This window comes from Mustela putorius, unplaced genomic scaffold, assembly GCF_011764305.1.
Source record: "Mustela putorius furo isolate JIRA1106 unplaced genomic scaffold, ASM1176430v1.1 tig00003834_pilon_pilon_pilon, whole genome shotgun sequence".
Lineage (NCBI taxonomy): Eukaryota > Metazoa > Chordata > Mammalia > Carnivora > Mustelidae > Mustela > Mustela putorius.
This window is the reverse complement of record NW_025421987.1, coordinates 135,395,834-135,422,368: the sequence shown is the minus strand read 5'-3', so window position 1 is coordinate 135,422,368 and position 26,535 is coordinate 135,395,834. Positions and strand designations below refer to the sequence as shown.

General features: G+C 48.2%; 1 protein-coding gene across 1 annotated transcript in view; it reads right to left on the bottom strand.

Moving 5' to 3' along the window:
* Positions 1 to 26,535, bottom strand: part of ITGA9 (integrin subunit alpha 9) — a 319,285-nt gene that overhangs the window by 254,257 nt on the left and 38,493 nt on the right. Inside the window, exons 5-11 of the mRNA XM_045089112.1 lie at positions 25,079 to 25,146; positions 16,633 to 16,762; positions 14,226 to 14,311; positions 12,027 to 12,095; positions 7,286 to 7,423; positions 4,692 to 4,797; positions 3,419 to 3,513 (exon numbers count right to left, since the gene is read on the bottom strand). Of these exons, the coding sequence (XP_044945047.1) occupies positions 3,419 to 3,513; positions 4,692 to 4,797; positions 7,286 to 7,423; positions 12,027 to 12,095; positions 14,226 to 14,311; positions 16,633 to 16,762; positions 25,079 to 25,146 (692 nt within the window). The remainder of the gene's footprint in view (positions 1 to 3,418; positions 3,514 to 4,691; positions 4,798 to 7,285; positions 7,424 to 12,026; positions 12,096 to 14,225; positions 14,312 to 16,632; positions 16,763 to 25,078; positions 25,147 to 26,535) is intronic.

Here is a 26,535-nt window from a genome sequence, read left to right as displayed (position 1 = left end):
CCACCTCTTAACCGAGCTGATAAGAAGACCTACAGGCTCATGAGCTTTCCATACAGGTGAGACTGTCCTGTCTAGAAAACCTGGAGCTCCAGGGTCCTGAACCTTCCATAAACTGTGGGTAAAATAAATAAATAAAAAATCAGCTGAAGCCACCCTCTTTCCTACAAGGCAGCCCCCCAACCAGCCAATTGGAGTTCACAGCTCTACCACCATAGGGCATCTGTACTTTCATTCATCATGAAGTTCAGTCTGTATTAACATATGCTGTCTTGGTTCAGGGCTATTTACTGTACAAGTGGCTCCGTCACTCATCATCTACGTGGTGCAGTTCCTCAAAAGATATCAAACTTGCTGAATTAGAAAAGTCCCATTTCCTGGGATCTGACCTCTTTCTTCTTCCCTTTGTTTATACAATCTCTCTGGGGATGCTTACCTCCCAATGCCCTCACTGTGGAAGATAAGAAAATGCTTTGTTTTCATGCTGTACAGGACAGCACAACCCCTATTGGAACCAGGTTTACAGATAGCCAGGGGCTCACTGTGGACTTTCTTCCTGTATCCTTTTCCTTACTGAGTCATCCAGAGAAGTCATGAGCTTGGGAAGAGGGAGTTTCCATAGAATCTACAGATGGAGAGGCCAGGGACCAACCCCGCCCCCCACCACCCCTCCTGAGATCCCATCACTGCGAATAACCTTCCACTTGCCATCTTCACTTAAGCCGTCCAACAGGAAATGTGCGAGCATCATGGTACAAATCAGAGCACCAGCAAATGCTGAAATGTTCCTTGCTCGCAGGCAGAGCTCCACATCCCACACCGTTCTGTCTAAACAAACATGTACGTATGTCTATTTCTTAAAAGCCCCATGTTGAGGCAGGCCAGCTCAGCTCCGCAGTCTAATGATGCTAGCAGCAGCCTTGCCCTGGGTCTGCAGTTCTAAGCTCTGCAGTGTCTGGGACAAGGGGGAAGAGTGAAGGGGTGGTCCATTTGGGGGTGGCGATGCCGGCTTAAGTTATCCCACAGACATCTGTAGGCCATTAGGCCATAAAGCCAGGAAGATAAGTCTGCTCAGTGCTAATAACCCTAAATGAAAACCAGGAGCCTTGGAAAACCTCCGCCTGCCCAGGTTTATAGGCAGTGTCCTTATTGCAAGAGAAAGAACACAGGGGCCGCCCTGATGTGCCCTGGGGGCTCTCAAATTGAGAAAGGCGCACAAGGATCTTAAAATCAACACTTTTCCTGACGTGCCCAAGAAAGAGGAATGAGTTAAAGAGTAATGTGGACGAACTTCAGCCCTGATCTCACAATTTATCCAGCAGAAATAAATACCAGTCTGGGCCAAAGAAAAGCAACTCCTTTGCCCAGAGCTGCTTCTGATTTCTTCCTCCAGTTCACCCGCACAATGCCCACTCTGTCCAGACCGCAGCCCTGAAGCATACATCGCTGAAGGGTTTTTCTTTTTCTTTTTTCCTTTTAAATCATTGACCTTATCATATACATATTAGCAGCTTGGAAAAGTACAAACATACTTGTTTCTCCCTTTCTTTCTTTTTTTTTTCTTAAGTGCTCCAAACCACTTCTCTTTGTCAAGGCTAACGAGCCTCCCTGTGTGCTGACAGAGGCAGGACGAGTCCAGCTGCCAATCCCTGCTTCCTACTGAAGACACTCCATGCTAACCACAACATTTGTCCTTCAGTTCCCTGTGGGGATTCCACCCAGCAACAAAACAAAACACTGGAGGGCTGCAGGAGGAAGGGAAGCAGGGGTCTCTGACAGGTTGCCTCTCTGTGTGATTCGCTTCCAAGGTCCAGGAACAAGCTTCCAGAAGGAAGTGTGGACAGTGACCCCGGGGGCTGCTGGAGGACTGGGCTCCCTGGATGACTTCCCACTTGTCATGTCGTGAAGAGGGTCCGTAATTCAGACCACAGACGCCCCCCTGACATGGATGTGGCCCCCAACCTGTGCCCAAAGCCCTCTTCCTCCTGCCATATTGGCTGAATCACCTAAGAGCTCCCTGTCTCCGTTATTCATTTCTAATGAGAAGAGGGTGGTCCGAGTAGACTAGGCCCCTTGGAGTATGTTTCTACGTTTTCCACGTGAACTTCCCTGAGTGTTCCCTCCTCCAGTGTGGGGACAGTAATGGACAGTAAGTAAACAGCCATACTGCCACTTACTAGCCAGAGACCTTGGGCAAGCGAAGTCACCTCCCTGGGCTGGAGGCACCTCAGGAAGACAGGTGGACAGTAAAGGCACCATCTCACAGGACGAGGACAAGGACTAAAGAGAGCGGACTGGTGCCCCCTCTCTACCCTCTGACTCATGTGGGAATCAATGAGCTGGGCTGGCCCCAGCAGAGAGGGTGCAGGAAGCTGGCGACAAACCAACCCCCAGCCTCTAATCAGCTCATTTTTATCTGCTGCAAGAAGAACAATTATGAATGCATGGACTGAAGTCCTGTTTATGGACTGGCTCTTAAAACCAACTCAAAAAGTCTCTTTCTTACCTAGAGACTTTAACACATGAACAGGTTTGGACACTTTCCTAATACTTTGCTTTACAGAACACTTTCGGAACATTTTGCAAGAATGCGACTCAGTTGGAAGTTTTGTTTCCTTAGAGACAATCGAGACAGGAGACCAGCTGCTTTGTGATGAGAAGCACAAGCATGAGTAGGAAGTGGTAAGCACATAAGAAACACTCGGCAGATCGATACTTACTAACTGGAAGTTTCTCCACTTGTGCTCAGTCTATTTCTCCCACTGACCCACTCACTGGGAGAGTGACACAGGCCTGTGCCACTCCAGACAGAAACATCCCCAAATATCCTGACAATGCTTCTGTCAAGAGAGTGACTTCCTTTTTTCCCAGGGGCTGGGCCTGATACCATCAGCAAGATTGAACTCCACGCTGATATGGCAAAAACAGAACCCACCACTTCCACGTTCCCAAGTCTGAGGCTCAAGGCCAGAGCTTTGACAGCTCCTCACAGCAATACCACTTATACCAATCAGCCCTGTGACAGCTTTTAAACCCCTCCTCCGTGGACTGTTGCCTCTCTAAGTGACATTTTACAACATATTCCTTTGGCTAGCACTGATGATGGGACAAAGGAGTAACTAAAAGAAAACCTCTTCTTCTTCAAGAAATAACTCCTGATGTGGGTCAGGGTGTGGATGTCATCTTTCACGGGCAGAAGGCCTCTCTGACAGAGAGCACACCCAGGAGTCTCTGAACATGTTTTGGTACTTAATAAGCAATACCAATGGTCGCTGTCTTTCACTGGAGGGCGGGAAAGTTGACAGGAGAAATCATGTTGTGTTCTCCTCTGTATCCCAGGGTGTGGTAGAGACTCAAGTTTCCCAACGTATTCGCCAGATGAATGTATGGACAAGTACCACATCATTCTCACAGCAATTACCATTGAGTACTGAGGGACGATCCCACCAGCATCACCATGATAGATATAGACGGCCCCAGAGAAGTCGTCCTCCTTGGGTGCACCAATGGCCACATCTGAGGGGAGAAAAACAGCTGTGGGTTAGGAAGCCATATGGAGTAATATAAGGAGTTTTCCTAATTCCTGCCATCATTTTGGTCCCTCCATACCAGAAATTTCTTGATTGTAGGTTGTCCAGGCATTAAGCTAGACACACAATCTCTTAGCAGGGAAGAAAAGCGGGGCGGGGGGGGGGCGTAGAAAGAAAATTATTGACGCTGAGAAGGGTTTACTTTCAAAAAAGTTCCTACCTCAGAAAAAAAACATTGACCCATCCAATAAGAGAAATGCAAATATAAACCACACACCCAAATTTCTGTCAGGGGAATTCCATAAACTATGGTTATTGCATAACTGAGAAAGTCAACTCATTCCGGGAGAAGGGACTTATATAAAATGGCGTTCACTTCCTAAAAAAATATGGTTACCCTCACAAACTGACAGCCCCTGGAACAAAGCCGAGATCTTCCTTTCTTTCCTTTGCTTCTAACAAAAGTCATGTGTTTGCAGAAGTGAGGTTAAGAGTGCGGGACCTGTGCTCACATGACCTCCAGCCAGGATCCTCTCTAGTCAGGGTTGTGAGGATATCAAAGAAGCCTAAATGTCTGGCCTGAGGCAAGAGCTGCCCCCCAGCCTGTCCCCCACCTCAGCTGTCCCCCTAGTGACGTGGGTCCCACAGGTCCTGTTGTCCATATACTGTGTATACAATAAGCAGAGACAACACTGAACAGACCAGAAAGAGAGGCCAAGACACTGTGAAGGAATCTGCAGTCCAGACATTTCCTGACATCAGGTACACATAGCCCCACCCTCTTGGCAGGGACATATTCAAGTCCATCCCCTTGCTGTCACTCTTGGGGCTGAAAATGTCTAAGTCCCTCCACACTCATGTACTAACAACACAATAGACCCTCAGAGTCTGAGGGACTGGTGGCGGGAGGAAGCCAGGTCAAACATGTCTGCAGCGAGAAGCCCCTGTGGCCCAGCCCTAGGACCCCTTGCACGGCCAGCACACTGACAAGAACTTGAGGCTGCTGAGAAGATGCCACACGGAAGCAGAAGCGCAGCGGGCTTCTGAGTGTCTGCATGGAGAACAACTTCTCGAAGGGCACCCCTCCCTGCAGGGGACTTCCAAGCGGGCAGGCAGATCCAGTAGCACAGGGCAAAGGCAGAGTGCAGGTACGAGCTCACTGACCTGGGAACCCATCATCATCAAGGTCGCCTAGGCTGGCAATGCTCTCCCCAAAGTGTGCGTTGTAGGCGCCATCTCCACTCAGGGCCAGCTGCTCCTCGAGGGCTCCCTGGCAAACAGAACGAAGGAAAAAATGGAAAACAAAACAAAACCAGAACCAAAAAAAAACACCCCAATACAACTAAAGCTCCAAACATCACCCCTGGAGTACACCCATCGACAGGAAACACCTGGTCAGCATCACGGGCGCCCAAGCTTCTCTCTCTTGGTGGCAAAATGAGTCCCTTTCACCTATGCAGCAGGAGGGTCTCCCACAGCTGGAGATGCCTTTTAGAGGGAAGAGGATTCTCATGTTGGCCAAGGACTCCATCTCCCCTTTGTCCTGACGCTCCACAAACCTCCCTACCCACAAATCTGTTGCCACAAAATCCTCTCAGCTGCCCTTACCCTTTGTTTCAAAAGTTGTTTTACATCGGCATGCATATTTCTATTTTCTTCTCTCCTATCCCTTGTAGTACAAGTTTACAAAGCTGCTTTGCAAGATGCATGTGATCAGTAATTGTGACAGAATCATTGTTCAGAAAACCCAACACCCAGTAAAGTTCTCGGTGAGGAAAGGGGTGGGGACGCATACAACTGTGCCCATTATCATGTGGCTCAGATTTGGATTTCTTTTTTTTTTTTTTTTAAGATTTTATTTATTTATTTGACAGAGAGAGATCACAAGTAGGCAGAGAGGCAGGCAGAGAGAGAGAAGGGGGGAAGAAGGCTCCCTGCTGAGCAGAGAGCCCAATGCAGGGCTCGATCCCAGGATCCTGGGATCACGACCTAAGCTGAAGGCAGAAGCTTTAACCTACTGAGCCACCCAGGTGCCCACAGGTTTGGATTTCTTGAGCAAACACCACCCAAGAGAGGGAGGGGGTCAATGGTGTATGGTGGCAGTAAAAGCCATCTGAGGATATCCACTCTACCCCAAATCACTGACATGATGGTACCAGAGTATTAAAATACAATCTGAGATTCTGAGGCAGAAGAAAGTCAAAGCCTGACCCCGTGTAGAGGTACTCTGAACCCACTACACACCCACAAACCACCCCAAGGAGTGTCTGGCTTTAGATGGGACCTTAGGATTCTTCCCACTTTACAGATGAGGAAACTGAGCCACTAATTTTAGGCTATTTGTCCACATGGCACAGGCTAATAAGTGGAAAAAGCAAGGTCCAAATCCATCTATCCAAAGTCATCATTTTCCCCAATCCTCTGCACTGCTTCATGATCATTCATCAGACAGGGGGAGGCCCAACAGAAACCATGCCCTGGTACTCAGGGTAACCACATGGCATTAAGCTACATTGGTTGGGGGTTGGCCAGTATGGGCGCCATGTGTCTGGGGGAGTTTTCCAGCTCCAAGATTCCACACTGTGATTCAGACACACTGACAAGCCATTACGCTGGTCTCCTTACTGCCTGACAAGTTCATACCTCCACAAGTACTTCATTCTCCTACAAACAGAGCAGCCGGTGACCACCAAATGTTGCTGTTCTCCTGTCCATAATGACCACCTCTTTTCTCCCCACACCTGCCTGCCCCTTTTCCTGGAATGTCAATGGGGGTGTAAGTATCAAGTGTCACTCAACAGGTCCCAGGAAGTACGTTTGTTCCCACGTTTTAGATCCATTTTCTCAAAGTGTTTTGTATATTTTTTAAAAGATCTTTGTATAGGAAGATTTTATCGCACTTTTCATTGATTACAAGCATTATTTTCTCATGTTTAGTAACAAAATTGATGAATTTCACTCTCTTGTTGGACACTCTTAATTCTAAATGCTGAAAAGAGTCTGCTTTCTCATTGGTCTCCCACCTCCACTGGGACATTGCTTCCTCTCCCCATCCTGTCCCCAGCCCCCAGCCCCCAACTCAGCTGCAGAGTGCCAGAGGCATCTTTCTGATGTCGTTCGCACCCCTTTCATGGTTCTGCAGGCTAAGGAACTTCATGATCATGGCCCTTAGCCACTGCACTGGCCCAACCCCAGAACTTAAGTGGTCCTGCTGCCCCGGTCCTCAACCTGCCTGCCCAGCTCCCAGCCCATCTCTTTCCATCTGTCTAGCTCCTACTCCTTCAAGATTCTGCCCAGCCACTGCACACTCCAGGAGCCCCTGGCTCATGAGTACATACTTCCGGGGAAGCAGCACGACTACCAGAGAACCAGCTGGCCTGGGTTCAAATTCTAGCCCACTGCTTCTAGCTATGTGCCACGGGCCTCATTTTTAATCTGAAAAATGGGGGCCCCTGATACTATGTGCACATTACGTGGAAATCATTTCTAGAAAACAAGAAGAAGAGTTTCAGGTACAGAATAAACACTCAAAATCAAACACTGACATTGTGATTTTTCTCAATCCCTATATGTCTACAGTGGTAACACTGTGTCCAGCTTTCCATTAATGGCATGTTGAAGGTAGGAAGCATGTCTTTTCACCTCCTCCAGGTAATGGGGCCCAAGGCATGGCCCAGAGCGGGGTTGCTCTGTCACTCCTCACTGGACAGATATCCCTCTCCCACACCCGTCCACCTGGTGCCCAGCAGTGTACTCACATTTCCTCTGTTGATGTAGACGGTGACCTGCCCCTCGTCCCTGATCTCAGAGAACATGGGGGCCCCCACCAGCAGGTCAGAAAGGCCGTCTGCATTCAAGTCAACTGCGCATAAGGAGGAGCCGAAGTAAGAGCCCATCTGCAACCAAGTTGAGTTGCAACAAAGCGTTCAGTGCGTGCCCTCACACAGGAAACCCTTGCTTGTCTCTAGCCCATAGCTTAACACACTCTTGCCCCCAAGCCCCTCAGCGCTGTGATGGCTATGCTGTCCCATGAGCCAGAAGTGAAATCCCTGACTCCAGCATCGGCGCTGGACCCCTGTCCTCCTGAGACCGAAGCTCACTGGCTCAGAGGCTCCTGCTTTGGAGCCCTTCCAGGGGAAAACAAGTGGACCGATCCAGGAGAACAAGATATGTTCTTAAAAATGCAAGCTGAGGTTACAAAACAGGTTACAAGCATAGTAAACGTACCTCCTATAACAGATATTTGACAGGATCAACCAAAGGAAGAACATGAAATTTCATTAACACAAGGCAAGCTTGAAAAGGGTTGGGGGATGGAGTGGCTCAGTGATGGTTACTAAGGAGGGCATGTTTTGCACAAAGCTCTGGGTATTATACGCAAGCAATCATGGAACACTGCATCAAAAACTAATGATGTACTGTATGGGGACTAACATAATAAATAATAATTGAAAAAATAAATAAAATAAAGATATCCCTTTTGGTAAGTTAAGAAAAAAAGAAAAGAAAAAAGAAATGCTACATGGGGAAATAGATTACCCTTTCCCAGGCCTGCACAGAGCTAAAGTCAACCAGGAAGGCATGAACTCAAGTGACAGGGAAGGGTACGACCCCTAAGACTATGTAATGGATGCAGGAACATGGCCAGGTTCCACTGGCTCTTCTTGAATCAGAGCTTAATCCAGTGCCTATTATTCTAAGTCAGGGGCCCCAAACTCAAACGCCAATGGGATCCAGGAAGGTGATAGAACAGGTATAAGAAAAACAAGTAACACTGCAAGTATGCTCCAGGTGGCAAGCAATGCTTGGCTTCAGGGTCTAACAGGCAATAGGGAGTGGTAGGGACTGTGGCCATCTGGGGCCCACAGAGTCAGCTCCTGAAGTCAACTGCTACCATGGGGAGGCCGACCCAGAGAAGACCAACCTTCCCGTTTTTCAAGAGAAGCCCCAAATTCAAAATTTTATTTGAAGGGTCTCGTTCTAAAATGCAGACAACTCGTTCATTTAAAAAAAAGAAGAAACAAACATAGCAGGCAGCCAAACAAAAAGTTTTACAGGCTGCATCCTTTCGAAAGGCTGCTAGTTTGCAACCTCTGTTGGAAAGGAAAAAAAAAAAAAAAAAAGGCCATTCTTTTAAAAATAAATGTTTTCAGATAAAAGGGCTCTGGTTCTGCTGACGGGAACAAGCGTTTTCTTTCGGAGCTGGTGTTTGTTGGCTGCGGCCCTGGGGAGTGTGAGAGCGGTGGAGGGCACTCTGGTCCATTTCCTGCAGTGAACCCGGGGACAGAAGCCCCTCCCCAGTCACACACCGCTTGTGCTCAGTGCACCCCGCCCTGCCAACACCCACTCCCAAAGGAGAAGGGTGTGGGCAACGCTTGGATTCCCAGCAGAGACCACGCCATCCGTCACTAATTCAGCGACCTGGTCAATATATATGGACGTCAGTAAAACAAACAAAGAAGCTGGTAAGACCCTCACAGTGCCCAGAGGACCAAGGCTGCTGGTTGTTCTCTCTGGCTCTGCCCCAGGGGAACTATTTGTTTCATTCCAATGGGCTATTTAACTTGGCATCTTCATCGGTGTTCAATCAGAAATCCCTGAACGTGAAGTTTCTTATCTAAGTTTTGACATATGAACCTTTCAGATACCTCCATTAACGCAATACAACTCCTGTACGTGGCAATGACATGCTGTGTGTGTGTGTGCGTGTGTGTGTATGTGTGTTGGCGGAGGAGGGGGTTCTTTGATGGGAGGTCTCTCACCTAGAAATGCAGGTTCATGTGTCTATATTAACATCTGGATTATGTACATACGGATGACTTCTCGGATGTACTATATGAAGGATGTCAACCGCTAAAAACTGGAACTTTAGGGTTTTGGTGTTTTATTTTTCGTATGGCAAGGCCAGGAGACAGTACTATCTGACCAAATTCTGGCCAAACAAAAGCAGAAGTGGACCAGTGGTCGATGGAGTCAGAACCCTCCCCACCATGTGTGTGGGTCCAGACACAGGGGTAAAGCGACAGACATCCTTTGAAAGCCTCCGGTCATATCCTTTCCCTTTGAATAATGGAGAAGTCAGATACACTAGAATTTTTCATTTCTTCTTGCGAAAAGCAGAATAAGATGTATAGAGAAAGTAATGGTCTTTTTCAAACTCGGAGCACTGATGATGGGGGTAAAGCCAGAAGCCAGAGACACAGGAGGGCAAGAGTGAGTGGCACAAGGAAGAATGACTCTAGGATGGTGCAAACTGAGGACAAGTGGCCACGGAGCTGGTGGTTGAGACACCAGCCCTCCTATCCCTTCCCAGGGAGCCCCAACACCTCACAAGGCCATTCAAGTGGACACATTCAAGTCTGTCCTGGGACTCCACGACATGAAGTCCTCACAAAGTGTGCACAAGTGGCTTCTCAAATGTTTACCTCCCCCACTGCCCACTCTTCAGTCTGTCACCCCAAACCTGACTGCAACCAGTCACAGCTGGGTTGCCCTGTAAGTTGTCACCCGCACTGGGAGGGTTTTGAGAAGGAGTGGGCACAATTATAGGCTGATAATTACACCGGGAAGACCAGCATTAACTGGTCCTGCCCCGGGTGCGGGCAGCGGTGGAGAGGCGGGGGGAACAGAGGCTGCAGGTGGAAACGAAGGTGAAGACACTCTGAAGACTGGGTGACAGGTGTGCTCCTGCTCAGCACGTCGCTTTAGAGTCCTTAAAATGCAGTTACGTGAGGTGATGGAGGTCGTAACTAACCTCCCCGTGATTCCACCATATATCCACGGGCCAAGTCATCATGTTGAACATCTTAAGGTCACCGAATGCTTACGTCAATTACATCCCAGAAAAGCTAGGTCGGGGGAGATTCCTTTCATTTTATGCTGTCAAGCCCAGGTATGCTTGAAGGGGTGGGGGTGGGGGTCTGGGTTTCCCATAGTAGACACTTACTTATTTATTTATCTATTTATTTATGTTAAGAAAGACCTAAATGTTAGCCTTAGAGGCATTTCCACCGTCCTTGCTCTGGGGCTCTATCACAAACGGCACCGTGTCCTTTCTCATCTGTCAGGGGTGCTTAGAAAACCTTTATTGCAGAACTGCTCACAGTCTTTTCCAGTGTGTTCGCTTTGGGGGTTTTGGAAATGTTAAAATAACACAGGCCAGTATGGATCCCAGGGGAATGCAGAGCTGTTCTCAGGGAAACTTCACAAGTCTGATTTGGTGATACATTCTATTTATTTATTTATTTATTTGGTGATGCATTTTTTAATTGAAAAGATTAGGACAATTCTCTACTAAGTACACACATTAAGGCTGTTAAAACTGAAAAAAAAAAAAATTCTACTTGTGAGTGGGATTTGGGGAAATGAGAATATTTACCATCAGAATAGTGTGTAATGGTGCCAGGCTTGTGTAGAGCAGGTCTAACCCACAGCAAGACCTGAACTGGGCTGGGACATGGCATGTGGCCACAAGGCCCACAAAGGAAACAATCTTTCTCTCCCCCCTTTTCCTAGGGTGGTGATGGGTAAGACCAGCTTCCACCTTCTCCTGTCTCCTGGAATCTCCCTCCCAAGTCCTAGAGTCCTGTGCTTCTTCCCAGAGCTCAGTAAGGCCTCCACACCAAGGCAAGCCTCCAAATCACCCCCTGGCCTTCCTGCCTAAAGGTGTGTCCTCGGAGAGCAGCCAATCTCCCTAAATAATCCTGCTGGTCTGAGCCATGCTAAGGTGGGCAGGATGGACAAGCCCATGAAAAAACGTGCCTTATTAATCCAGGGGCTCTCTACCTGCCTTCATCTCAGACTGTGGGTGCAGCATTCATTGAAATGTGCAAGAAATCAAGAGAGTATCAGGGCCAGGACGAAGACAAGAGAACACACCCAGACAAACCTTGCCCAGGACTAATTCCAAGGCAGCCTTCCCAAGCTATTTCTATTTCAAGGTTCTCAAGGGAGCCAAGTGACTTGTGTTTGGTTTTCCTTTGTGTGACAACAGGACCTGTGGCAATGGTGGTGGGGGCTCAGGATGAGAGGAGGGGGGCACCGCTGGGCCTGAGGTGCCAGAAGAGTGAGAGCCGTTTGCCTACACACCTATTCAGTTAGATTTCATGGGTTTGCCACCCTGCTTCACTGCGTGTGATCTCTCTGGGCTGTATGTGTAAGAGAGAGGCAGATGGAAGGTCAGAGAGGTAGGAAAAGGCAGACATACAGCAAGTCGTAATTCTGACAACTATATGAACTTTGGAAATCCTTTTTGAACTCTGTGATGAAACTTGGTCGTGCCCAAGCTCATCTTGCTGCCTGAGTCCTACTACGAGCCTGAATTCCACAATCTGCAGGTTCCACACAGTCCTGACGGGGGTAAGCCAACTGCTTATGGGGCTGCCATACAAATTTAGGGCACGAATAGGGCCTCTACATCCATTTTCTAAAAAGTGAACTGATTCCCAGAGGATAACATCTGGCAAGCAAATAGAAGAACACCAGTACACAGAATCTCACCTTTTTACCTGATGCCTGGAAAATCTTAATTAAGGTACCCGATCTTCGATCAGCTCTAAAAACATAAACCTATGGAATTAAAAAAAAAAATCTAGTTAAGATAGAAGCCATGACCAAAAATATTGACCAGCATTCTCCTGAGACTCCTACTTAAATTAAGGTCAACCAGGCATACAGTAGGTGCTTGTGAGCTGGCTGATGAAGTTCCCCGCAATTTACCAACTCTGCAAAAAAGACTGTCCTTCCATCCGGAGGCACCATGCCTCTCTACCCCAAAGAGGAGCCTTGATGCAGAACCTCCCAAATGACAGGACTACAGAAGTTCTTTTCCAAGCTGCATCTTACAGGAACAGCATCCCATGAGAACTAGGGTAGGGGACCATCCTGCAGGGTAAGAAGCCACCACCCTAGTGAGAATGTGTTTGGGCACTGACACCAGAAATGAACAATCCTGCAGGCCAGAGGTCTAGTCAAGGGCCCCTGGGAATTGGACGATCACCAACTCCATCAACTATGACCCGTCTTCCCAGCACTTCTCCCATGATCCGACTAAAAGAAGTGTTTTCAGGTTCTTCATTGTTAGCTGAATCCAGGATTCTGTCTGGTTTTGCCAGTTATAAATACTGTTCTCATCCTAAGACCTGACTATCTTAAGACAATCACAAGCATCTGCAGGGAACACGATGCAGTCAGACCCAGTTTGTGTAGCTCACAGCCGTGAGCCAGGAGGCAGGCTCTCTTACCAATGCTGCAGAGAAGCCGGGTCGCACACACACAGCATCTTTCCTGGATCATGTTATCAGCGTGGGGACGGCTCTCAGTGCTTCTTTCCCTCCACCATGTAGAGGAATTCACGTGACCCTGCAGGACCCACCTCTTTCCTGACTTTATCAGAGTTCATCGGCTAGCCTCCCCCAGCTCAGTGGCCTGTGTTTTTAACTGGTTTCATTCCCCGAGATCCTTTCTTACTAGCAACCGTGTTAGCAGGGAGGGAGGCACAAGTTCCAGAAAAGAGAGCTGAGGCTCCTAAATCCTGCCTGGCAGGAGTCAGGGAAACAATCCTCAGGATGTACCAGTCAGCTGACCAGACAGACATGTTGGCTCAAGGTTCCAGTGAACAGTGGTCTTGTTGCATCTGGGCCTCTCTAAAATCCAGACCCTACTCTCTGAGCCCCTGGAGATATGGCCATATACTATGCTAAGTCCACTCCTTGGGCTCAGGTTCAAAGATCATTCCCTAGTTCAGATTTTTCATTTAGAGACTATATGGAGTTAAAAATGCAGGTTCCTGACTCACACAGACCTACCCAATCTAGATTTCCCATACCCTGCAGCTAAAGAATCAGAAAACATAGTTCTTCATACTCTCGGCCCCACAGAGGCCACAATTCCTAAAGGGACCAGACAGACAGCCCTAGATCCATGGGGTATTTCCTACAGCCTGGGCAGATCCTTTAGGAAAACTGACCCACACATCACCTGTTCAGTCTTTGGACTGAGCCAGTCTTGGCTCTAAAAGACGGGGGAAATAAATATGACACTCTAGGTCCCAAGATAGATAAATAAAGTCCCAAAAATACATGAGACAAGACTTGGCTCTATTAAGTCAAAGTCAAAATTGGGAAGGGCTTGGCAGAGTGGAGAACTTAAAGCTGGACAGTGCTGGACACCATTTCTTCAGAGGTCACCACGATGCCAAGGGTCAGCCTTTTTTTTTTTTTTAAGAATTTTATTTATTTATTTAACAGACAGAGATCACAAGTAGGCAGAGAAGCAGGCAGAGAGAGAGGAGGAAGCAGGCTCCCAGCTGAGCAGAGAGCCCAATGCGGGTCTCGATCCCAGGACCCTGGGATCGTGACCTGAGCCGAAGGCAGAGGCTTTAACCCATTGAGCCACCCAGGTGCCCCCAAGGGTCAGTCTTAATAAGCTCGCACACAGAGTCAGCTGTTGAACACAGTTGAGATGAAAACGTGCAGAGATTGGAAAGGTCTAGGAGTAGCATCCACTCTCTGATTAAGCTTTCAAGGTTCTCTCAAAAGCTGTTGGAAGGAGGTTGATGGGAGACTCCTCATTACTTCACCATTTACCTGCCAGCCACCCAGGAGAATATTCAGATCAATCAGTGGCAAGCCTCTACACCAGGGGCAGCACACTTGCCCTGTGTCTGACCCCGTGCTTTCCACAGACTTCTCTCCTCACCTTCCCGATGCCTTCGTCCTGGGGTGCACCTCCTACGACATCAGTGGTGGACGGGCGAGAGAAGGAGCCAGCCGTCACTGCATAGCCTGTGAGGGACGGACATTAACAGAGGAGAGGATGAGCTGGGGCAAGGAAGAAAAAGACTGATCTGAGGAAAAGGCTTCTCAAGCATCCCTTGCCTAGACAATTACGACCCAGCTATTCCTGGAACGTAACCTCCAAGGGAACAAATTGCATCTGTTAGTCTTCTCCTGCTGAAACGGCTCATCTCACAAAAAGTCAGGGTCACAAAAACACCAGTGCAGGAAAGAGTGCTTTCTGAGGTAGTTTAAAACAGGTACTGTGCTAAATACTTCACATCTGTCTTTTTTTTCTTTTTGAGATATAATTTTCATATGGTCACATGCATATATCTGAAGGGCAGAACCCGTGGAAGTGTCCACAGGCACACAGCCATGCAATCACCGCCCAGAGTGAATATAAGTACGGAACCCAAATGAGAAGGCTCCCTCCTACCTCTTCAAGTCAATGCTCTCCTACAGGCAGCCACTATTCTGTTTCTATCTCTATATGTTTTGTTGAACTGTTCTAGAACTTCACTCAACGTAGCACCTGTGACATTCACTCAACATAGCACCTGTGAAATGGACTCAGGAAAGTCCATTTCCTTTTATTGTGGAGCAACGGTCTACTGTATGAAGAGATCAGAACATCTTTATTCGACTGCTAGGCATCTGGGTTGTTCCCAGATATTCCTGCTTTCCTATAAATAAAGCAGATGGGAACATTCCTGTGCATGTCTTTGGATGCCAGCAAATTTCAAGTGCACAATTCTATAAGGAAGGTATGATCATTTCTTCCATTTCACAGATAGAGGAACTGAGATTAAGGATGGTTAAGTATCATCCCCCAGATAACCCAGCAAAGTTCAGATCCAATCTGTGCATCTCCACAGCCTCTGCCGTTAACCACTGTGCCATCTTCTCTCCTAAGAGAAGGCAGAATGAAACTGACAGCAGGGGGGTGGGTATGGAGGAGAAAAGAATCTGGATGTAAAAGGAATCTAGAAACAAAGGTAAAAGTTGTCTGAACTTAGTCTAAATGTCTCCTGCTTCCTGAGAGCCTCATGGGCTGGCTGAAAGTTCTTCCTTGGCCAGCAGAGACTTTATGGATGGCTATATATTCCCTCAAACCTTGTCTTCACCTTCAAACCCTAGTGCTGTGATCACAAGCTGTCTGGATTTCGTGATGACACCATATTGTGATCAATTTTTATTGACCCTGTGACTTGACCCATTACCAAAGCGTATTATGAGTGATATCACAGCCTTAAGTGACCTTGAAAGCCCTGTAGCAATAAGGGTCTCTTGTATACACAGGGAGAAGCCACTGGCCCCTCAAGTTCAAAGATCTATCCTGGACCCCAACGCCACACCCAGCAACACTCTGCTTTGAGACTCCGGGCTCAGAAACCACAAGTTTAAGCCCCCACTTTGCTATTTACAAGCCACGTAACCTTGGCAAGTTATGTACTTTGTGGGTAATGATAGTTGCCTCATAAGGTTGTTTCAGGAATGAAAAGTAGCAGCATCCAGAATGATAGCACTTAGGACATGAACTAAGGAAGAGAGCCACACAAACTCTTCAGGACCATAAGCCAAGACAGTCTATCTCTGTCCCTCAATGGTGCAATATAATGCAATATAATGGTGGCTGTTAAGTTCTATTTTCTTTCTAGAAGGTTGAAAGAGTTAAGAAAATAGGAGAAATATCTCTGAGCCTGTGACTAACCTTCAGCATTATGTTGCCATCCATCATGTTAATTTCTTTCTTATTATTTCTTTTTTTTCTTTCAAAGATTTTGTTTATTTGACAGCAAGAGACAGCATAAGCTGGGGGAATGGGGGAGGGAGGGAGAAGCAGGACCTCACAGAGCAGGGAACCCAATGCAGGGCTCGATCCCAAGACCCTGAGCCCAATCATGACCTGAGCCCAAAGCAGACACCCAACTGACTGGGCCACCCAGGCTTCCTGGTTCTTACTATTTCTATTTGCAACTGGTGTGACTAGAAGATGCCAAAGAAATACCATGGAAAACCAGGATTCTACTGCACTCATTTTGTATCTGAACTTAAGTAATTGCTCAAGTAAGAAAAAATTTTGCTTCCTTGGACATTCAACTGTCAGCTCTGTAATTAAATCAGTTTTAATTCAGACCCCTCCTTTGTTCTCTACCCGCTGGCTATGAGGCTCAATGTAAGGTGCCCCGGCTAAGGGTGTACCTAATTAGAACAATGGATGTGAAAGCCAACAACTCTTCTTTCCACCAGTAAAGGAACAGTGTGTGAGCCAGGTAAGAATCGCTCCCGTGTCCCCTTCTTACCTGTCCCATCCCTGAGCTACTCACCTAGGTAAGTGTACCGCCTGTTCATGATGGCTTCATCATTCAGTTTGAAATAGGTGTTGTCCGTAAGGTTCAGCACTTTGACTGTCCCGGCCCAATAAAATGACCCTGGGGCACCCATCACCACCAGCTCCTACCGAAGAGAAACCCAAAGGTAAATAAACAGGGACGGAAGCTGAAGAGGGGAGCAGGTGGTATAATGAGAACCATGGCCACAGCCAACAACTCAAAGATGCCTCACACCAAGGACCTTCTTTGGTTGGGTAATGAAAACTCCATCGCCAGATTCCTTGGTATTATGGAATCCATCATACACACGGGGTCATCAGGAGTAAAGACAAGGATAACTGAGCAAGAATGAGGAACATACCAGGTCCCTACGCTACCCACGGATAAGCTCACGCATACTTCCTCACCTCCACAACAGGATCAAATAAGGAAATGACAAATATTGCGCATTGTCCTGAATTGCAGAATTCCAGGAAACAGTGCTCACGAAAAGCCGCCACCCCCTCACACAGCCTGGACCCCAAACCCACCTGCCCCATACAGAGCATAGAGAAAACAATAACCAGAAGCATCTTTGCAAAAAACCGCTCACTGACACTCCAAGGAAATCCCTCCCCCCCTAGGCCCTCACTCAGGATGCCCTTCTCAGGAATGACTGTAAAGCTTGCTTTTGTGGCCACTGTGGCCCACTGCAAACCCACAACAAAATCAAGAAAGCAGAGAGGTACACCGAGGGAAGGAAAGAGACCTGGGACAGCAAAAGACAGCACTGCTATTAAAAACAGACCCAGAGGGGCACCTGGATGGCCCAGTAAGCTAAGCATCCAACTCTTGGTTTTGGCTCAGGTCATGATCTCATGGGTCATGGGATCTAGCCCCACAGGTTCTATCCCTCCACCCCTCTCCCCACTCATGTATGCGTGTGCTCTCTCTCCCTAAAATAAATACATAAATCTTAAAAACAAACAAATAAACAAACAAACAAGAAAAACCAGAAACACAAAGACACAGTGATCTCCAGCATTTGCATTAGGGGCAAATGCCCCTGTACCCTCAATGGGGACAAGAGCTGGTTTGAGTTACAAAACCATCTAATGAGCAGTACTGATGAGAATTTCAAGTACTTCCAAATGAGGCACCTGCCTAAGGAATCCAGCATGAATAACTACATGCCTTCACCCATAAGAATAGGCATTGTCACTGGGCTAAAGAAATTTGGAAATGATCTAGGGGCCTCTAGGTGGCTTAGTCAGTTAAGCGTCTACCTTCAACTCAGAGTCCTAGGGTAGAGTCCCACATTGGGCTCCCTGCTCAGCCAGGAGCCTGCTTCTTCCTCTCCGTCAGCCCCTCCCCCCTGCTTATGTACTCTCTCTCTCTCTCTCTCACTCTCATGTTCTCTCTCAAGTAAATATGTAAAACCTTAAAAAAAAAAAAAAGGAAGGAAAAAAAGTTGGAAATTATCTAAACATCTAACATCTGGCATCCAAAATCATAGTACACCCATTCAACAGAATCCTGCAGCAGCAAAAATGCTGTAGATGTAACAGCCCTGAGACAGAGCCACACAGCACTAAGTTAATGAGGACAGGCCAAAAATATGTATATTATGATCACGTTTTATAAAAGGAAAAACAACTGTGGACAGACAGACAAAACAGAGCCCAGAAGGAGAAGCCCCAAACACTTGTGTTTTTTTCCACTGGGTCACAGGATTACAGGGATCTCTCCACTCACCTCTCTTCTTCGGTCACTTTGTAGCTTTCTCTTTCTCTTCCTTTTTATCTCTCTTTGTCTCTTTGTCTTTCTCCTCCTTTTTGTCTCTTTCTCTTTGTCTCTTTCTCTTTATCTCTCTCTCATCTCTAAAATTTATTTTCTATTTTTAAAAATTCTACTTTTGTTTCTTTTAATATTTTACTTATTTATTTGAGAGACAGATTGTACAAGCATGGGGACCAACAGGGAGAGGAAGAAGCAGATTCCCCACTGAACAGGAAGCCTGATGCAGGACTCTATCCCAGGACCCTGGGATCACGACCTGAGCTGAAGGCAGATGCTTAACTGACTGAGCCACCCAGGTGCCCAAGTGTTTTTCAAAATTCCAGAACAGTGATTAAACACTGACAAGAAAGTCACCTCAGAAAACACACAGTACTTTCAAAATGGAGCACACGCTGTGTGGAAGCTATTCTGAGGGGAGGCGCCCAGTGCCTCCTTGCATCCACAGGATGGCCCTGGCAGTGGCTTTCATTCCTTCCTTCCCCAACAGGGAATCCCTTCTTTTGATTATCTGGGTTTCCCCAAGTACCTACACTGCAATATGAAATGATAAAAACTATTTTCCTAACAAAATCATTAATTTTTCAGTCAATAATATTAAGCACCTACTATCATGTATGAAAGCTTATACTTGATACACAGGTCAATAAAGTCCGTTTGTAGGACATTCCCAGGGAAAGGCAACATGGAAACATACAAAACAGTCTTGAAAAAAATTCTATACAAATAAAGACAATTTCTGGGGAAACCCCTCAGCCACACAAAAACCCCACAGGTGCAGACCATGCAGACAGAAGACACTAGACCCTGCAATGTCACCGAGACCTCTCAGTGCCAAAGCACACCCACCCCTCCCTTGGCCCCTCGAGTCCCCACACACTGTTCTATTTCAGAAACATCCATCCAGGTTAGCCCTTTATGCAGAGCTGGCCTCACCACTGTCAGAAGGGGCTCCTTTCCGACAAGTCCCTAAAGGCTAGATCTTGCTACGAGGCTCCTGAGTTTCTGATGACAATATATAAAGTCACCCTGAATTCCACAGAGCAAATGTCTGAACAAGCCAGAAGCATCTGAAGAGAAAGCAAAGAAAGATCACATGAGCAGGAGAGCAGGCATGCAACCGCGGTGGCAAGAGGGCGAGCGAGGCATTGAACAATTCGTGTGCTTCGGGCCATTTGGGAAAGAACCTTAAGCAGTCGGGTGTGAGCACAGACAGAAGACAAGCCACCAGATTCTGCCAGAATGGCGTAGTGCTGGTGACTCAGGAAGGTGGGAGACCAGGAAAGACTGTGGAGGAGCACTGCATTCAGGTTCTGAGGTCCCAGCTGTTGGTAAGTCGGCCTCTCTGAAGCATCCCACTGTTCTATAAAAACGTATCACTTCCTGCACTCAGAGCTCATCACTGAACAAACACAGGTGGTGAGTGCATCCATTCACCCCTGTCCCCTGCACTCTTCTGTTCTGTGGAAGGGGCTGGGCTAGTTCTAGAAGGAACATTAGACAAATGATTGGTTCTTCAGAGGAGAGGGACTTTTTCCTTGGCCTTGAGCTCAGAAAGGAATTAGGAATCGGGTGTCCAAAGGCTCAGGGCGTGAGGGAACATAATGACCGCTGGCGTCGGTGCCAGGGGCACACACTGTGTGTAGAGTTTCTCCACCTGCAGCTCTTCATAAGCCAAAGCCCTGACTGCCAGGGCACACACCACGTGTAGAGCTTCTCCACCTGCAGCTCTTCATAAGCCAAAGCCCTGACTGTCACCAGGGACCTGTACGGCTCTCTGGGACACCAGGTGGTAGGCACACTGTGTTCTGATCATTTATATCAATTCAGCATACCAATCGAGAGTTGTATGTCTTACCCATGCCCACACCCGCTCTCTCAAACATCACATAGTTTGATAAAACAAGGTAATCGCTCTCCTCAAACCAAATCGCTCTCCTTTAAACCAAAGCTCTGGTCTGTCTTCACTCTCATCTCCATGCTCATGCCTCCTTCTCCCTCGGTTCAAACTAGACAACCTGAGGCTGAGCCTGAGACTGACAGGGCTGGGGCAGGGGTAGGGGTGGGAGAGGGCAGGAAAATAGTGTCTTCCTGGAACTCCCTGTATCTGGGTTTCCCATTCACGAGGGATGATGCCTGTGCCCTTTCGGCACTGGTCACCAGTGCCAGGAAAATGGCATCAGTGCCTAGCTCCCCACCACCCAGGAACAGCTAGCACAATGGTACACACCACCTAACTCCCGTGTGGAATGCCTCCCATAAACAGTGCGGACCTTTTCCCCAGCTGCATTTATTAGCAGAACCTCCAGAGGCACAGGGGTGTGCTTCAGAAGCTGCGGACTTCTCTCACCGCTGCAAGCTGGCACGGGCAGGCAGGGGACAGAGGCACATTCAGGATCTACTACAGAAGTCTACACCCAGACTTCTACCCGGGGTCTACAGGCTCCCATGGCAGTGCCTCAATGCTGGCAGGTTGGCCTATGTCTTCTCTTGCTACTCAAAGTATCTGTACCCAGGCTACAAAAATAAATAAAGTTCCCAGGAAGCTCTCCTTTATCCTCAGTGACGGGCTGAAACTCACGTGGCATCTGTAGCTCAAACAGCTTTCGTAACCCCCGGGTCACAGACCTTCAGGCAGCCTGGGCCAGAGTAATTGGAGGCCACAGAAGAATACCCAGCTCGCTTATCCTGTGCAGGGACAGGCTGGCCCGCAGCGAGAGCCAGCCCAAGTAACAGGGTCAGCAGGAGGGCAAGGCAGGGGAGAAGTGCTGCATTACCCCTTCAACCACATTTCCTGCTCAGCCTCCAACAGCTGAAGTTCCAGAAACAAGAGAGGCAGTGAGTTCAAAGACCTCCTGTGTAGGGAGGCTAAAGCTTAGGGCAGCCAGGACACAGTGGCCGGGTCAGAGGATTGAGCCTCCCTGACACTAGCCCCACAACCCCCCATCCGTGCACCATGGCCCCAGGGCTATTTGCCCAGCCAGCACATGCTGAGGCTCCATGGTTCCCAGAGTATGGAGTTTCAATAGGTCCTCCTGTTCGTCTGGTCATCTGGAGCGCACACAGCCCCTGGGCTCCCCTCCACCCCTGCCCTTTCTGCTCCTCCCCCCACGCCCTCCTTCCACCCAGCCCCAGTGCCCTGTCTTCCCTGACCTTCCAGCCGCTGAGACCATAACGACACCCGCTCCCTGGGAACTCCTCCTCTCCCTCAGTTCTCCATCAGCATCTCTGATGTGTTCTCATTTCTGCAACGAGTCTCCTTTTTCTCCTCCCACTGTCAAAAGGAGGTGTCCTTCTCACCCGCAACCCTACCTCCACACTGACCACAGCCAGTCCCCTCTGAGAGGTACTAGAAATGACCACATCAGAGTTTCCAACTCAGGTTGGCTTCTGTTCCCTGTATCCAACTATCTTCTAAAAACACCTACGAGTGTCCTGTCCATCCCCTCACACTGCATGTGCTGAAAGCAGGCCCATTCATTTATCTCCCAGTGACTCTTCTCTAGATAGCCTTCTTTCCCCTGGGGCACCCCTGTTCTCCAGAACCCTGCTTCCTCCATTCCACAGTCCTCAGCCACCCAGCCCACTGATACTGCCTTTATATTCTCCCATCCCTCTGGTCATTTCTTCTTCCTGCCCTGTTGTTTTGTAGCTGGACCACATCACAGCCTCCCACCTGGTCTCCCTCCAGGTCCTCACACTTTTAAATCCCCAGGGACCCCAGCCCACATGGCCTCTCTCTCCCAGCACTGCCAGGTGTCTGTCACCTGCTTGTGGACTTTCAAGGGTGCTCTGCTGCCTCCCAGGCAGAGTCAGACTCTGCTAGACCTTCCAGAGAAATGACAGCCACAGAGACTGTACAATCTCACCGAGCACAAAGATGGAAGAAGAGTGTGAGCCTGGCATACCGCAGAAGGTATTTCAAATCAATGGGAAGGAGGAGACCTGGTGAGCAGGCCACCAGGAGAACAATCAACTACACATTGAGGGAAACGATGAGGTTTGTTTCTACCATACAATGTTTGCAAAAAGAAATCCAAGTTGTATTGAAGAGAGAAATCTTAAAAAAAAAAAAGAATACTGTTATATTGAAAATAAATAAAAAATAAATTTAAAAAAAAGAAAAGAAAAAAAAACAAAAACCCTGTTAAAGTACTAGAAAAGATCACAGGTACATATTTTGTACTCTCAGGAGAGGGAGAGTCTTCCCGAGAAGTCGAGAATCCAGAGAGAAAATGACTGATGGATTGAAGTAATAGGACTGTGTCACGGGAGTGCAATAAAGACACCATAAGCCAATTCAGACCGATACGAAAAAAATTTACAACATGTAAAAAGAGATGAGATTAGTGTTAAAGGTATCTTACAAGTTTCTAAAAATCAGTTAATCAAAAGGAAGAAAAAATAACAAGACCAAGAACATAAACAGGCAATTTCTAGAAAAAGACAAATGGCCAATGTTTGAAGAACACTAAACAACACTCATAAGCAGATAAAGGGACATTTTAGCAAAACGAAATATCTTTATGAGAAAAATTATTACTGGTAAGAGGCTGTAGGAACAATGACACACAACTGGGGGCCTGATGGTCGGCAAACATCTCTGGGGTGCAATTCACCAGGATGTACCCAAATTCAGATGCTGGACAGCTTTGGCCCCGGCAATTCCTCTGCTACGTTTGTCTTCTGTGGAAACGTGTACTTGTGCACAAAGATGCCGTGTGTGGGGACTCCCAGCCCCATGTGGCCAGGGGAGTCCCAAGTCTCTGAGGCTGGAGGAGGGGCATCCGGGAGGCCAGGTCATGGGTGAGGCAAGAAAGGTAGGGAGACCCAGGTGGCCACACAGAGGAGTCTGGATATCACTGTACATATGATGGGAAGACAGAAGGCTCTGAGCAAAGGAGTGCCACGGTATTTTTCTCATTCCAGGGAGGTAGCTGTGGCTGCCCTCTAGGAAGAGGCTGTCAGGAGGCAGGGCAGGAGCAGGGAATCGGGAGGGTCTTATGGTGGCACCCTGCGCAAGACAACGGTCCCCCAGGTTTGCAGGGCAGCAGGGGAGGCAGAGAGAAATGGAAGCCTCTGGGATAGGTTTGGGGAGCACAGGAAACGAGACTCCCTGATGGCTTGGATACGGGAGAGGAAATAGGAGAGGGATCTTGCTCACTGGGGTCTGAGCAGTGAGGATGATTGGTGGCACCATCCACCGGGCCTCCCAGGGATCTCTGTGTAGACAGTCATAAGCATTGTACCAAAGTGACAGCAAAGGGATACAGTGAGAAGGAGAGGGAGCAGACAGCAGGGTCGGGGGGAAGCACATCATGTTCATTGGTCTGAGAGTGAAAGACAACATTTCTGACTTTTCTACCTTTTCCATGTTGCTTTCTGAGTGAGATGTTGCATTGCTGACTGTCTGCTTTTTAATTTAAATAGCCATTGCAGAAATTAAGGTGGGCAGCTCTGCCCTGGATACTGAAGCTCTCTGCTGTCCTGGAGCAAGAGGAGGAGAGAGAATGTCAGAAAGCCAGGCCCATGGGCCGGGACACGGTGTGGATTTTAATCTACCGTATGATGGGAAGCCACAGAGACAGGATGACAGGGTTTGATCTGGAAAGATTCCTCAGGCTGCTGTGCAGAAAACACAGGGACAGGGGTGGAGAACAGAGGCAGACTGAGGTGATGGACATGTTCTCAAGCTAGAAAGGCTGCAGCTACACAACACCGTCAATGTACTAAATACCACTCGACTGTTGGCTTCCCAATGGTCAAAATGGTCAATTTCATGTTATGTGTATTTTACTACCAAAATAAAGAACAGATGCAGGGAGTCCAGTTCAAGACCAGAAGACCTCCAGATGATGACAAGGACTCTTCCAGAAGGGTGATTGTGGTGGGCAATTAAAGCTGTCACATTTGGGATATGCTTAGGAGGTTAAAAGAATAGGATTACGGATGAATCAGAAATAAGAGGTACTTTTTTGTTTGGGCCTGAACAACTCCATGGATGCCTGAGCCACTTATGGGACCCGGCATGGAACACTGCACATGGCACATGATCAAAAGATGTTCGGGAAATGAGGGGCTGATGTGAAGGGTGAACTCACAGTAGGTAAGAATCACTTAAGAACCATCCCTAAAGTTGTACCGTCTGGCCAAAGATTGTGGTGGTACATCTGTAAAGGTACAGAAGTATTCAAGATGACTATCCTTTGGAATTTGGAAAAGGGGTTGGCTGAGTTATGTGTGAAATCATGAAGTCTCTCCACGTAGGGAAGAACAATAGGAGGGGATGTTTAATACACCCTCCTCAGCGTCAGCAATGACACAAACTTGACTGAGCACCACCTTACCAGCACCCCTTTGAATCAGTTCCTTCCCTGGGACTCAGGGTCCAGACGACTCCTTAGAGAAATTGTCTACATAGGTTCTCCTCCAAATGAGCCTGCTCAGCGCCCCCCACCCCCAACCATGGTCTCTGGCCAGGAGGAGCCCCCACCAGCATTAGTCACCTTCCTTGGATGTCACATCCAGGGACCAGAATCTACTCCCTCCCAGCTCGAGTGTGTGGGGCCTCGGCAGCTCCATCTCAAGGAACTACTGAGACCATAATCTGCCAGGCAACCAACATTGGCAAGAGAGCAGAAACGCCCAAGGGGCGGACACCCACCTCAGTGAAGAAGCCCGCTATCCCCGCCTGGCAGGAGCCATGTTCCTCTCCGTACTTCTTCTTGTACTCTAGAGGGGAGGGAAGGAAAGAAGAAAACCACAGCCTCATCAGTGTGTGCCGGTCGTGTGGAGGGGCCGCCGAGCGTGCTGGCCACTTCCCCCGTGCACAGCTGCGGGCTGGGCCTGGGGATGCCTTCCAGACCGGGGCGTGGAAGGAAAGTCTCTGGAATCCACCAGACCTCAAAAATCCAGGCTCTGGTGCCATCAGGCCTGAGACGGCCAAGCACCCCAGTGGACTCCCTCCACGCCTGTGGGGGAAGAGCAGCAGCAGCCATGGTGATTAAGTGGGAGGCCAGTGGTGATTATTTCATTTACTTCAGAAAGAATGGAGAGCCCCAGTAGGAAAAGGAGCTGAAAACATGACCCTGTGTGGAGTCCCCTAGAGCACAACCAAGCCTCCCAATGTGACACTCCACAGAGCTGAAGACAAGATGATTCCTGCCATCCAAGTAGACAGTGGCCAACGGAGCCTGGGCCTACAGGAAGAGGTTCCCCGCTAGACCTGCTCCGGCACTCAGTTATACCATCCCTGCCGGTGTGTGGTGATGCCACACGCCGACAGCTCCATCCTCTGACGAAGGGGAAGATCTCTCCAGGTCAACAGAAACACAAACGGTTAAGTGCTTTTCCTCCACCATTCTCTCACGGTTCCCAACATGCTGACCCTACAAAGGGGCCTTCTGTGCTGCAGTTTTCAGTTGGAGGGAAGAGTGTGTAGCATGTTCTAGGCCCTGTTAGCCACACCCACTCATGCCATTCCACTGATCTCTTATCCCTGGGAGCCCATATTGTCATCTGTGAAGAGGCAAAACTCCCAAGGCTCAGAGAGGTTAGGTGCACTGCCCAAGGTCACACAGCTAGTAAATGGCAAAAGCCAAGATTCACATACGTTCACCTCTTTGGCCCATCAAAGGTTCTGTGGAGTGAGTGATTACCCAAAACCCAGGAAGTGACCAGCCAGTTGAAATCACTACATAGGTAAAGACAGAGAGAGGAGCTCAGCTGTGTGATCAGGAGGGTCAGACAGAGACAGAGAGTTCAGCTCAGATGACTCAAATTAATTATACTGCCAGACGAGAGCTCATGGCTGTTCCTGGGCACTTGGGAACGCAACAAAATAACCCAGCGATCCCCCAGGTGACCCCTGGGGCTCGTGGCAAGTCTTGGGTACCATTAAAGGCAATATACTGAATTTTGAAACAAAAGAAATAATATGAAGGAACAATGCAGCTGTGATTGCAACATAGGGCCACTTCCTGCCACTCTGAGAGCATCAGTGTGAGAGGAGAAGGGGGAAAAGGGCCCTGGGGAAATATACAGAGTAATTCAGTTTCTAACAACACTCACCGCAGAGCCTAGTAACATTTTCCAGTAAGTGGCCATTAACCGGCTGCTAAA